This window comes from Onychostruthus taczanowskii, unplaced genomic scaffold (genome assembly GCF_017590055.1).
Source record: "Onychostruthus taczanowskii isolate IOZ18803 unplaced genomic scaffold, ASM1759005v1 scaffold89, whole genome shotgun sequence".
NCBI lineage: Eukaryota > Metazoa > Chordata > Aves > Passeriformes > Passeridae > Onychostruthus > Onychostruthus taczanowskii.
Window position 1 is genome coordinate 1,165,747 of NW_024506882.1, and position 12,600 is coordinate 1,178,346.

The 12,600-nt window shown below is 53.6% G+C and overlaps 1 protein-coding gene across 2 annotated transcripts; it reads left to right on the forward strand.

The window, feature by feature from the left end:
* Positions 1–48: 48 nt before the first annotated feature.
* On the forward strand, positions 49–6,953 carry DYNLL2 (dynein light chain LC8-type 2). Of its 2 annotated transcripts, XM_041425317.1 has the most exons (3): positions 49–188; positions 3,342–3,480; positions 5,070–6,953. In XM_041425317.1, the coding sequence occupies exons 2-3, from the start codon at positions 3,349–3,351 to the stop codon at positions 5,205–5,207; spliced, it is 270 nt and encodes an 89-aa protein (XP_041281251.1). In that variant the 5' UTR covers positions 49–188; positions 3,342–3,348; the 3' UTR covers positions 5,208–6,953. The 2 variants fall into 2 exon arrangements, with proteins under 2 accessions (XP_041281251.1, XP_041281250.1); XM_041425316.1 differs by lacking the exon at positions 49–188 and having other exon boundaries at positions 3,328–3,480.
* Positions 6,954–12,600: the final 5,647 nt, after the last annotated feature.

A 12,600-nucleotide genomic window follows, 5' to 3' on the forward strand; every position in this document is an offset into this window, starting at 1 on the left:
GGGGTGGCGGCGGCCCGCGCGCCGCAGCGGGCGGGGCGGTATTTGAGAGCGGCGCGGCGCCGGGGCGCAGAGCGCGCGGGGCGCCGAGCGGAGCGGAGCGGGCTGAGGCAGCGCGGCCGGGCCTCCTCACACCTCCTTCTCCTCGGTGCCGTGCCTCGCCCTCCCGGGGTGGCCCTGTCACTGTGAAGGTGAGCGATGTCTCCGCTGGGCTATGGGTCTCCAAACCTCGCCCGACACCGGTCGCTCCGTGTGCGGGGTGGCGGCGGGGCCGCCCCGAGGGCGGAGGTCGCTGCCGTGGCCGGGCGCGACCGGCTCTTGGGGAGCGATCGGAACCCGCCCCTCCCTAGGGGGCCGCGCGGCTGCGGAGCCGGTCCCGCTCCAGGCAAGGTCACCGCGGCCTCGGGCGCCCCCGGAGCTCCCCCCGTGAAGGTCACGCAGGGCTCCGGCTCCCGGGAGCCCTGCGGGGGAAGGGGCTGTGCCGCACCCCCTCCAGGGCCCTTCTCGGCCAAGGTGGTGGATGCGGTTCGTGCAGGGGTTGGGCCCCGTCCCCAGTAGCGAAATCCATGCTGTCCTGGTGGTGGAGCGGTGGGTGCTGGGCTTGGGCCCCGTTCCGAGCTGGGGGATCTATGCTGCCCTGGTGGGGGAAGTGATGGGTGCTCCCATCCTCGGGATCCATGCTGTCCTCATGGGGGAGGTGGTGGATGTTGGGCTTCAGCCCCATCTCATTTCTAGGGCTTTATCCTGCCCTGAGAGGGAAAGAGTGGTTACCAGGGGGCTTATGTCTCATGCTCTTCCCAAAGCCCCAGCTTGTCCCGCTGGAGTACAGGGCTTGAACATGCAATTAAGACCTTATGCTACCCTGGTAAGAAAAGGGTAGGGTGCTGCCTTGGGCCTGATTTCCCTTCCAAGGCCTCATACTCTGCTGGAGTGGCAGCTGGGGCTGTGGTCTTCCTCCTCACATACCACATCCTGCCCTTGGGGAGAAGGGGTGGCTGCTGGAGCTGTTATGTTACCCCTTCCTAGGCCTATCTTGCCCTGAGATGAGTGCTGGGGCTTTGTGGTTTTCCTCAAAGAGGGCCATATTGGGTGGCAAGACCCCGAGAGCCACCTGTGATCTCGTGGTTTAGGGTTGTGCTATGTCTGTGCTGTTGCTACGGGCTGCCTCGTGGGGAGGGTGGCCCTGTAACCCCCCCAGGGAGCGAGCAGAGACTGGGGCCCTGCTCTGGTGTTCAGGTGGGTGCAGGGTGTGACACTCCTGTGGCCCGTGCAGCAGCACAGCCACTGCCAGCCCCTGCCGTGGGGGATGCTGTGCCCTGGAGCAGTGCAGGGAAGGCCTCCTGGCCAGTGTGTGCAGCCCTGCTGAAGGATAATCATTTTTTCCTCTGGCGCTGTCGCCCGTGGCAGCACGGGCCTGCACTGGGATGCTCCTCGCCTAGACAATGAGGAGGGAAGGTGCCTTTTGCAGGTCACACTGTGCCTGGTTATGCAACAGCAGGTGCCCTCTGAACTCTGAGCAGTGCAGGTGTGTGAAGGTGTGTTGTACTTGCTCTCTTTCCCTAAAGAAGCTTTTCTGGAAGAATGACCCACAAGTGGATTTCTGTTGCTTCCTTCTTCCTGTGGACTGCACACCCAGAAGACTTTTCCAAGGGATCGTCAGATTCCTGGGTGGTGAATCCAGCTCTCCAGGCAGTTTGGGCTGTTCTGAGCTGTGCCTTCCCTTCCCTCAGCTTCTGGGCTGCAGGCAAAGCCCTGCTGGCTGAAACCATGGCATGGAAAGGAGCAAAGAGCCGGGAAGTGGCTTTTGCAGGGCTGTGAGAGGGGCATGTGCTCTCTGTTGGCAGTGGAGCTCAGTTCCTGTCATTCCTCCCGATGCTGTTAGTGTGTGTTAATAGCAGTGCTCTATTAAACACTATATCTAAACTGTATAAATTAAGGTGGCAATAGAAGTCTTCAAGTGCAGGCAGAGGGAAGAATTGAAGTATTGTAATCAGAGGGCTGCAATTATGTAACCGGATTCTCTTTCTCTCTGGGTAGCAAGCTCCTTTAATTGCTGTAACAAAGCTACTCCTTCAGTTTTCTGGGGCTCTTCCAGGAAGTGATCATTGCAGCAGATTTTTTCACTCCACAGCAAAGCTAAAAATGTGTAGTTTCACTGTTTCAAAACACACTTGGTAGTATCACTCAAGACTTAGAGTGCTGTAAAAGGATTTAGGAAACTTAATGGTGCTCTGCAGGCTTAATTGGAGGTACTCCTTGCAATTAAGAAGCTTATTCCCACAAAGTTTTAATGTGCTGGGGTAAGAGCTGCTGCAAGGTGAGCAGCTGGATCCCCAAGTAACGTGTACCTCCCCAGGCCTTGAGTGGGGAATGGGAATGAGGACTGTGGTGCCCAGAGCAGGCCTTCATGGTGGGCCTTCTCCAGGGCTTGAAGAAAGACTGCAGTGTTTGGATTGTGAAATCCCAGTTTTCTAGGATAATAGGAACTGTGCTGGACACCTCCCTGGAAAGGCCGTGTCAGATCTAATGGCTGCTGGTACAAAGCAGTTTAATTTTGAGAGCAAAGGGGGCTCTCACCTCACTCCAGGACAAGTCTGGGACTGCAGCAGCATGCTGGTGTTGGCACCTGTGTTGTTGTGGTTCCCAGTTGAGGAGGGGGCAGGAAAGGGAGAGCTTTGCCAGGCTCTGTCTCTGTGGTGGGACCTGCTTCTCCTGCCCTGTTTCCAGGCTGCAGTGTGGTGGTAACCTGCTTCTGGCTCATCAGACTAGCTCTGTCCCGTGGGAACAGCTCAAGGCTGGATTTCATGGCAGAGCAGCAGGGAAGTCAAGGTGTGATGATGGCTGAATGTGGGACAATGCTCCTTCCAGGCTAAACTAGCAGCAGGAGCTGTGACACCTGGGATGGGGTAGAATAAAAGCACTGCTGCTCTGAATGTGCTTCCTGAGCCTCTGTGCCCGTGGCAGACAGTCTGGGATCTGTTGCTTGCAAGGCTCTGAGCAGGGGATGTTCCAGAACACCGGTACACCTGGACAGCACACTTGGTGTAGCCTATTGATGTGCAGGAGGGCTGTGGCTCTCTGCAGATCCCGTCTCCTCCCACACATAAGCTTTTCCTGCGTGTGGTGATGCTGGACTACCTCTGATCCAACGTCCTGCCCGTGCTCCGGCTGAGGGGCACCTTGGCCTGGTGCTGCCGTAGGCAACCCCCATAAACTCTCTGTGGCCATAGCAGGGGTTTGTGCTGTCGCCCTGTGACGCAGCCTGCACAGAAAGGACAACCTCTGATGCACAGGAAGCGTCTCCTGTTTGGGAAGGGATTAAAGGAATCTATGTTCTGCCTTAGGTTCACCATGTCTGACAGAAAGGCTGTGATCAAGAATGCGGACATGTCCGAGGACATGCAGCAGGATGCTGTAGACTGTGCTACACAGGCCATGGAGAAGTACAACATAGAAAAGGACATTGCAGCATATATCAAGAAGGTAACTCCGGGATGAGGGTGCTGTGCTGGCTGCGACTTCCCAAAGCTCCTGAGTCTGTCAGGAGCCGAGTGGCTGAGGCTTCATGCTTGCGTGCTGGGAGGGAGAAGATACTTGGCTTCTTGGCTGCTTTACTGCTGTTTTCAAGAGGATGGAGTGACTTCTCCAAGGTCAGGGGAGGGCTGTGGCAGAGCTCTGGCAGGCTCCGAGCAAACTGCGAGTGCTGTCCCTCAGGATTTGCCAGCCTGGAAAGGGCTGGCAGCTGCCTCTGCGTAGGACTTGCTCCACAGACCTGCAGCACCAGTGCAGGTGGGATCACCCCGATGTTTCACTTGGTGGGCAGCAGTGCAGGTGTGGTTCTGGGATGGGCCTTGTGCTGGCTGCTGGGGCTGTGGAAGCTGCTGTGTTACAAACAGTGCTGGCAGTTGCCCTGACTGGTGAAGAGCTTCTCTCCCCATTTGCAGGAGCCTGTTAATTGAGTCTCTTGCTTGATGATGGCACCTGGGGAGCTGTTGGTTCCCCCTATGGCAGCTTCTCAGAATGGTCAGGAAAAGTGCTCTTGGAGGAGGGAAATCTTATTTCAGAGGCAGTGAAGTCCTGGCACCTGGGCTGGTCTTTGGGCCTTGCTTGTAATCTAAGCTTGAAGGCGAAGGATTCAAAGGTGTCTCCTGACTTCTCAGATCACTTTGAGGCATGACTTAGCTCTAAGTGCTGGGGCAATGCAGCCTGTAAAGTGAGGGAGTGCAACAGAAGGCATCCAAAAAGAACTTGGCCTTTATTTCATGAGAGTGTGTTGGGAGGAGGGAAGCAATTTGCTGCACCTTCGTGCTCTGGCAAGAAAGCCTTTTCCTTACTTCAAAGGTTACCTGCAAACAGCTCAAACTCTTCTGCTGTCTGAGAACTAGAACTGGCTTTAATCTTGGGTGTTGAGTCTGTTCTTCTGGCTGTGTCTCAGGGGAGGGAAGGGTGTTCTTGAGAGTCTTGTGTTAATTAGAGGGAGGAAAATGGTCTTTAACCCTATCCTGCCTGTGAAGTAGGAGAAGACTGTTGAACCAGGACTCAGCTTGCTTACCTCTGACCTCTTGGGTCTTTGCTCTTGGCCTGTGAATCTGCCTGCTCATTTTCAGCGTGGATTTTCTCCCCTTTGTGTACGAGAGTCCCAAATAGAAGAAGCCAGGCTTTTCTTCCTTCCTTTTTTTAGGTGACCTTTAAGCTCAGATGCATTGCTGGAGCAGACATGCCAAAACCTTTTTTATTTTTTGTGAGTGGGTTTGGAATGGGAGAGAATTATTCCCCTGATTAGCCTACACACAGGGGGCTGTACCAAGGAGAGCTCTTGCATCTTCTCCTCCTGCCCAGGGCTGATGGTGCTCTAAGGCTTAGAAGATGTTTTGCTTGTGTTGAATCCTTCAAACAATCCAGTGCAGAGGTTTGGTTGCTTAATTTAACAGTGTCTTTCAGTGGGGTGTCTCAAGATGCTGCAGATGGGAGGAGAGGTGATAGTGTGTGAACAGAACCAGCTCAGAATTTGTGCTTAGAACTATTTTGATGTGGGCTTTCTTGGCCTTAATGCCTCTCTTCTCTTTCTTCAGGAATTTGACAAGAAATACAACCCAACTTGGCACTGCATTGTTGGCAGAAACTTTGGCAGCTATGTAACACATGAGACAAAGCACTTCATCTATTTTTACTTGGGTCAGGTTGCAATTCTTCTCTTCAAGTCTGGATAGGAAGTAGGAGCGATTGAAATTTGGACTGTAATGCACTGATGGCTGAAGCCACGACTCCCTCTAACATGGCTATGCCGCTGCATGGACTGTATACTATATTTAATGTGTATATGTTGCAGTAAAAATCTACTTCTGTTTAGTTGCCTGGGAAGAAGGCGGCATTTTTTTGTTACTGCTTTTTTTGGTTGTATTGCACTAGGAAACCTGTAAATGCTTAAACAATGGCCTTTACGTGGGAAGAAATAAAACTATTCCACAACAGCTCCCTCACTGGTAACTCCTTCTTTGAGGCTGGGAAAACTTTTTTGGGCAGGCCAAAAGCCCCAGACTTCCTTACTGAGTCCTGTTAGACTGTTAATCTTGCAAAGAGGAGCAAAGCCAGTGTGAGCCTCTGTCCCACCCTGCAGACTGTAGAGAGCTGGCTCTCCCAGTACCCTCGGGGCAGGTCTTAGACCTTCCCTGAAAGCTGGTGGGGTGGCTCTGGGTGACGTGGCTTCCACACCCAAGGTGATCTCCACCTTTGACTGTGATACAGGCTTGCAGCTGGCACCCCTCGGTGTTCTTGCTCAGTGCCCTTCGCTGTGTTTTTGGCTCTGCTGAAACATTGACCTAGACTTGAGTAAGCAATTCAGCGTGGTCTAGAAGGCTTCAGAACCAGCCCCTGAGTTCCTGCTTGTTGCAGAAAGCAGCAATCCTGTGGCTGAAGTCTTTAGACCTCCATACTGAGTCTAAAGCCACGTGGCCCGGCCCCGCAATGGAGCAGGATATCAAATTGGTGACTACTGACAACAGCTCGATTCGGCATGTTTGTAGCCAGTTGTCTCAACACTGCCTTAACTTGATGCTCTCCTTAAAGCAAGCTAGTCGTGTGGAAGACTTGTAAGTGGCCACTGTCTCTTTTTTTTTCTTTTTTTCTTTTATTTTATTTTCTGTAGCTAATAAGCTATTTCCGGAGGATTGTCCTCTATGTTCTGATATCTGCTTTTGTTCTTAAAGCACAGTACCAAGAAGTTAAATTTACATGTGATGTTTGTGTGAAGGAAACTCATGTGACATCTGCTTCAAAGGCAGACAAATGTCTTGGTCTCCAATAGGTTCAGCAGTGATGTTGTCTTAGTACGTACTGACTCGGGATTACACTGCAGGAAGTTCTGACCTGGGTGTGCAGAAATGCTGTGTGATGGCAAATAAATCCCTGGTGCTTGTTACAAGCTCTAATTATTGGTTTGCTGACTAATGCGTTGGCAATACCACTGGGCTGATGAGCCCAGCTTGTGTCTCTGAGATTAATTTGGTGTTGGGAATAAATCATTGCTGGGGGCAAAGGGCACAGTGAAGGGAGCTCTCTGTGAAATGATTTGGTGACCCAGGTTGATGACTTCCTGAAGTAAAAGTCCTTCTTGTCTCTGTGCAAAATCCAAAGTATGCCTAATTTTGTATTATGGATAGAACAATGTTGTAACTAGAAAGAATGTAGCTGTCATAAGTTCATGTTGATGGAAATGTCTGCACTGGGATAATGTGCCTTGGGCTGTCTGGGGCACTTGTGTGGTCTTGTCTCTTCAGAACTCCACTCTGGGTCTGAAAGGAGAATGTTTTGGGTTTGTTTTTTTCCAAGCATGAGTCTAATGTGAAATCTGTTCACGGTCTCTCGTGGAGCAAGATCTGTTCCCTTCATAACTGCAATTGCTCAAATACCATTTATTTTTTTTTTTCAAACATTAAAGGTGAATTGACACATTTAAACAGCCTCTGGTTTCTTCTTCCTTACCAGCTTTCCTGAGCAAAGCCTGTCCATGTCCAGAGAGGGTGAGCAGTGATTTTCTCTGTCCTGGAAGGTGCTGATGACCCAAAGAAGGCAGGTCAGGGAGGTAGAAATGACCAGAGGAGCTTAGGTGGCCCCTCTGTGCTGGTGCTGACCTCCAGCTCAGCTCAAAGGCTGAGCCAGAGGGGAGGGATTGAGGGAATTGTGTCCTGCTCCACCCTGATGGGATGCTCTGTGCCAAGTAACCTGGATCTCAGTGGCTGGGAGCTGACCTCTTAATGGCTGGAGGCAGCCCGGGGCTGGTACAGCAGCTTCCTGCATGGGAAGGTGTCTCCCTGCTTCCCAGGAAAGCAGGTTTTCCCTTCAGTTCCTCCCTGAGCTGGAGAGAAAGCTGAGAGCTGATTCTGACGTGTTTAATGCCTCTCGCGGTGCGGGGGCTGTGGGCTTGCCCTTAAACAACCCCCTCAGCTTGTTATCTTGCTCCCGATGCAACCTAAATGTGGGGTTGTGGCCCGGGTGATATTTTGGAAAAGCCGTGGGCTCTTCCCAAGCGCGGCAGTGTAACAGCTCTGCTGTGGCACAGTAACGGCAGCGTGAGCAGCGTGACTCAGCCGAGCGCTCGCAGGCAGCAGCACGGCTGTTACACACGGGCCATCTGCTCCAGCCTGCACCTGCCAGTGCCCCAGAGCAGGGGTGGTTTCTGCTTTAGGGGAGCTGGAAGTGATGCTCTTTTCTCGGTAGTCCCAGCCTTTTAGCTGGAAGTGGAATTGCTGGGTTTGAGTGCCAGCTGGGCTGTGCTGGGGCTCTGCATTCCAGGCCTGGCTCAGGCTGGGTTAATACTGGCTCCAAGGAAATGTGCAGCCATGTGGGGCTGGGCTAGTCAAGCCCCCTCTGTGCACAGGGCCCTCAGACAAAGCAAGAGGCAGAGAAACTGGATCTTGAACCCCAGCTGCAGTACAGGAGGCTGCTGATCCAAACCTCAGGTGAAATAATGCTTTTGCAGCCTGAGTTTCATCTGGGAAACCCCCATTCCAGCCATGTATCCAGGGGCTGTGGTACTGCTGGAGATCCATCTCTGGTGGGATGGGGAGGCCCTGCCGGGGCTGGAGGGATGGTGTGCCCTGGAGCTGACACACGCCAGTGCAAAGCGGGCTTGGTGCTTCCTTGGATGTCCTGCTTCAGGCTGAGGAAGAGGAGCTGTTGCTCACATCTTCAAGAATTTGGCAGTGAAACAGAGCAGTCTTTTCCCTAAACCATCTTCCTTGCAGCACTGGGGGCCTGGAAAACACAAACTGCCTGAATTTGAGCAGTGCTTCCCTCAACACGGCTGAGAGCAGGGGGAGGTTTGATCTTGGAGCTGTGTCCCACTGCCCTCCCCTCCCACCCCCAGCAGCTGACAAGCTCTTGGCTTTGACTTTTTCCATTGCTGGGCTCCACTTTGTCTCCAGTTTCCACCAGGCACAGGTGTCCTGGATGATGCCTCGGAGCATTAACTGTTTCCATGCTGGAGAAACCAATGGCATTCCTGGGATGGCTGCTCAGTTTCAAGCTGTTTGGAAACATCTGGATCTGGGACACGAACTGGAAGGTATGTATCTGCAGGGGGATCATCTGGAGAAACTGCTTCCAGATGTGTTTGGGAAAAAATGCTATTGAAATGTAAACTCAGTTTATGTTGTGCTGCCTCACAAGCACTCAGAAAGCGCCTGGGTGCAGGGGAGGGACTGAGGCTGCTGCTGTGGGCGAGCTCGGGGTGCAGATGTGCCTGCAGATGTGCATTAGCTGCAGGGAACCAACCGTGTGGTTTGTGGCTGGTGAGAGTGTCACATTGTTTCCTCTCTTACCAGCCAAGTCATTCAATTCCTCATGCAGAGTATTTCTTCCAGATGTGGAAGTGCCTTACAAAAGCAGGGCTGTGCAGCACTGGAGAGCAGAGAGGCTGGAGAGCTGTGCTCTGTGGGTATCACTGCTAGACACTGCCTGGGATTCACTCTTCTGCAGAATGAGCACTGTGTAAAGCCATGGGAGAAGGTGGCAGTCCATCTCCCTGCCTGCCTGGCACAATGTTCTTCCCCTTCTCTGTGGCCACCTGGGACTCTGGAAAGGGACAAGTGGCAGCCTAGGCCTGGGAGTTGCACATTCCTCCCGTGGGAACACCCAAGCTGCAGGTCAGGGCTGTCCTTCTCTCCCAGCCAGCCTGCAGCATTGCTGCTGCAGTGTTGTGCTCCAGGCACGTGGAAGCAGAGCCTGTGGCTGGAAATCCCAGTACCCAACAGACCTGTTCCTTCTCCCAGTGCTTTTGCAGGTGATTAGTGATGATGAGAGAGAACATGGAAATCATTTTTATCTCACTTTCAGCCTCTTCTGGGTAAATCCTGAGGAGGACAGTGGCACACAGTGAAGGAAGCAGGGCTGTGCCATCCCTGCCCACCCGAGGTTTCCCTCCTTTGTTCTATTTATTGAGCAAGGATCCTGACACCCTTTCCCAGACAGTGACTCACAGCAGCTCTGTCTGTGCAGAAGCCATGTGTCTTGGAGCACTTTGTAGATGCAGGAGCCTCGCAGGAGCCAACTGTGTTTATTAAAAGATGATCAGATGTTTCCTTCCTTCAGGCAGTGTCTAGCTGAGGCTGAGTAATAACTCATTACCAACGAGACAAATAACTGCTTATCATCAGGTCAGTGCCTTTGCCAGCCCTTCTGGTAGTGGTGGCAGGTGCTCTGAGCACTGGTGGGCTCAGCACCCAGAATAGGGGGTAAGAAGACCCCCATCCAGTCCCTGTCCCTTCCCCTGGGGCAGCTGGAGCATCCCCCGGCTCTGCTCTGCTGCTCAGTGGGGTTTGGCCCTGGATTAAGCTCGAGGAGCAGCTTTATCCAGCCCTGGTGCAGCATGTTCCCAACCGCCTGTGGAATCGGGCTGCTGGAGTGGCCTTCGCATGCCACGTTGTTCCATCCTGGTGCTGGGGACTCAGAACCAGTGTGCCAGAGCTCCTTGTGGCCTGATGGAAAAATCAGCAGTGGGCCAGGGCAATGCTGGAGAGACATCCCAAGAGCACCGTGGGGCCATGGGTGAGGTGGGATGTCATGATCCCCCATGTCCTCTGTCCCCACATGCCCCATGCTGACAGGGCTGGGCTGGGGAGAGGCAGAGCAGGGCCAGCTCTCCTCCCTGGGGCCGGGACCCTCCTGGGCTGGCTCAGAGGCTTTCCTCAGACGCCATCCTCTGGTGCAGCCGCCTCGGTCCTTCCCTGCCAGCTGCCATGGCATGTCTCCATGTCCTTTGTTCCCTCCCTTGCTCACGCCTCTGCCGTGATTTATGGCCGTTGCGGAGCAGCCTGGCTGCGGCTCGCCTGCTTGTCCAGACCCCTGGGCTCCGTGCCCTCGCTCCCAGCCTGGGGCAGGGAGCTCTTGGGGAGTGCTCTGACCCCCCTGCATTCGGACCCCCTTGCATTTAACCACGTGCGTGGCCTTTTCTTTCACCTCCTTCCAGCCGGGGTGTGAATGAAGTGCTTTCAGGGGGAGGAGGTTGTTGGGAGCCCAGCTCTGCCTGTGCATTGGTAGCAGCCCATAAAAGCATCCCAGGAATTCGCCTCGGCCCTGTGCGGGGTGAGCCGGTGAAAGACACCCTTTGTTCCTGCAGCCCAGTCCCACACACCCTCCGACGGCTGGAATCTGCAGAGCTGGATGTGTGCTCCCACTGCCTGCCACGCTGCACTCAGGCCCTGGGGAAAAGCTTTTCCCACATCTTACCCCGGCCAGGGTGAGCAGGGCACTGGAGAACGGCTCGGTAAAGCCTGGGGAAGCCTGTGTGACCCCAGCCTTAGCCCCGTGCTGCTAAGCTGAGTCAGAGGACGGAAATCCCTTCTTGCAGGGCTCCCTCTCCCCGCGGGGTTTGATTACAGGTTCGGGCTGTGATCCCTGCTGCCTGCCCGGCTGCCGGGGCCGCTCCGGCGGGGAGGGCCGGGGGCTGACACGGAGCCAGGCCGGGCCTCGCCGCAGCCTGCACACAGCCGGCTGGCACCCGGCCCAGAACATGGCTCTGGAAAAAAATAAATGCCTTTGTTGTTGTTGAGGAAAGCCCAGAACGCTCCGACAAGGACATAACCTCTTCCTAAAGCTGGGTTTCAAAGCCCTGCTTTCTCAGAGGGTTCAAAGTCATCTGCTTCTCTGTGGGTCAGCCCGGCTGGAGGAAACCCTGACCCACCTTGCAAGGGCTCCCTCTGAAACCACAGCTTGCAGGGGCACTGAGGGATGGCACCCAGAAGGTGCCCACCCAGGGGTGCTGCTGGGGAGCCCCCGGAGATCTCCTGGGCTGTCATTAGCAGAAGAAAAGCTTTGGGTGACTCAGCAAGGGGGTGCCAGACCAGGGTTCAGACACTGCCTCTGTCCTGAGCAAGACTGACACATGCAGTTCAGGCAGAGCCTGGGCTGGCTAAAGATACCGTGGTACTTAAATATTTTATAGAAAATCATTAAACAATTAAATCTGGTGGATCTCACATCATAGAAAAGCAGCTTGAAGCCTGTGCAGTAAACAGGGCAATGCTTCCTGCTCATTTGGGATGTCTTTTTGGAGTCTTAACTACAATCCTTGCTTCAAAATAACTATAATTATCTCTTAATTGCCATTATTGTTTAACATTTTTAGTATTTGCAAGTGCAAACTGTTACAGTTTTCCGTGCAGATACAATCAGTAGCCGGGGCTCACAATGAAAGCAATTAAAATCCTGTGATTATCACAAGGCTGCGTGTCTCTACACCAGCTTCAATCTGCATCACTTGCCAAGATGTAGGCTAGAAACTCAGACAAATTTAGCATTTATTTAGTAACCCAGCAAAGCTACTACCTCTTGCTGCCTCCAATGATTTGCATCTACGGCACTTTTTGGAAGGACGTGAGCAGGGAGGGGAGGGGAAAGAAAGCAGTTTCTAGAATACATCCCGGGAGAATATACAGCAAGAAAAATTATGCACATGAATTATGCATCTGAATTATGATTTCACTCCTATTTTTGTCCGGATTAGCTCATGTTTGGTGTGCATCCCTGGCAGGGTGCTAGCAGAGTGTGCTCCAGCTCCCAGCAGGTCACTGCGGCTCTGGGTCCTGTGCTCCCTGCTCCACTGGCAGCTGCTTCCCAAGGGCTCCTGGAGCTTCCTGGGGATGCAGCCCCTGCTCCTGCCCCCTCACAGGCTGGGCAAGTGGTTTTTCTGTGTTAATTGAATGCCTCTCTTCTGTAAACACAAGGGATGACAACAGATTTGGGTGTAAACTAAAAAAGCAGGTCTGCGCTATTTTGTGCAGAGGGGGAGGTGTTTGGAGGCTGTGCTGCCACCAGCCAGCCTTCAACGGTGTCCCCCGGGTCCCCAGCATCTCCTGGGGAAGGCAGACATGGAAACATCTTGGTCTCTGCCAGCTTTGGGGAGATAAACCCAGGAGAGAAGGGGAAGGCAGTAGCAGGGCTTCCAAAATCTCACCAGATGCAACTGCAATCCCAGCACACAGCCAAGTAAAGCCAGCAATCCTTCCAGGAAAAACTGCTTGGGAATCCTCAGCTCCCTTCCCGGGAGGGCTGGTGACCCCAGGCCATGGATGTTTCCATCTGTAAGGAATTTCAATGGCCCTTATT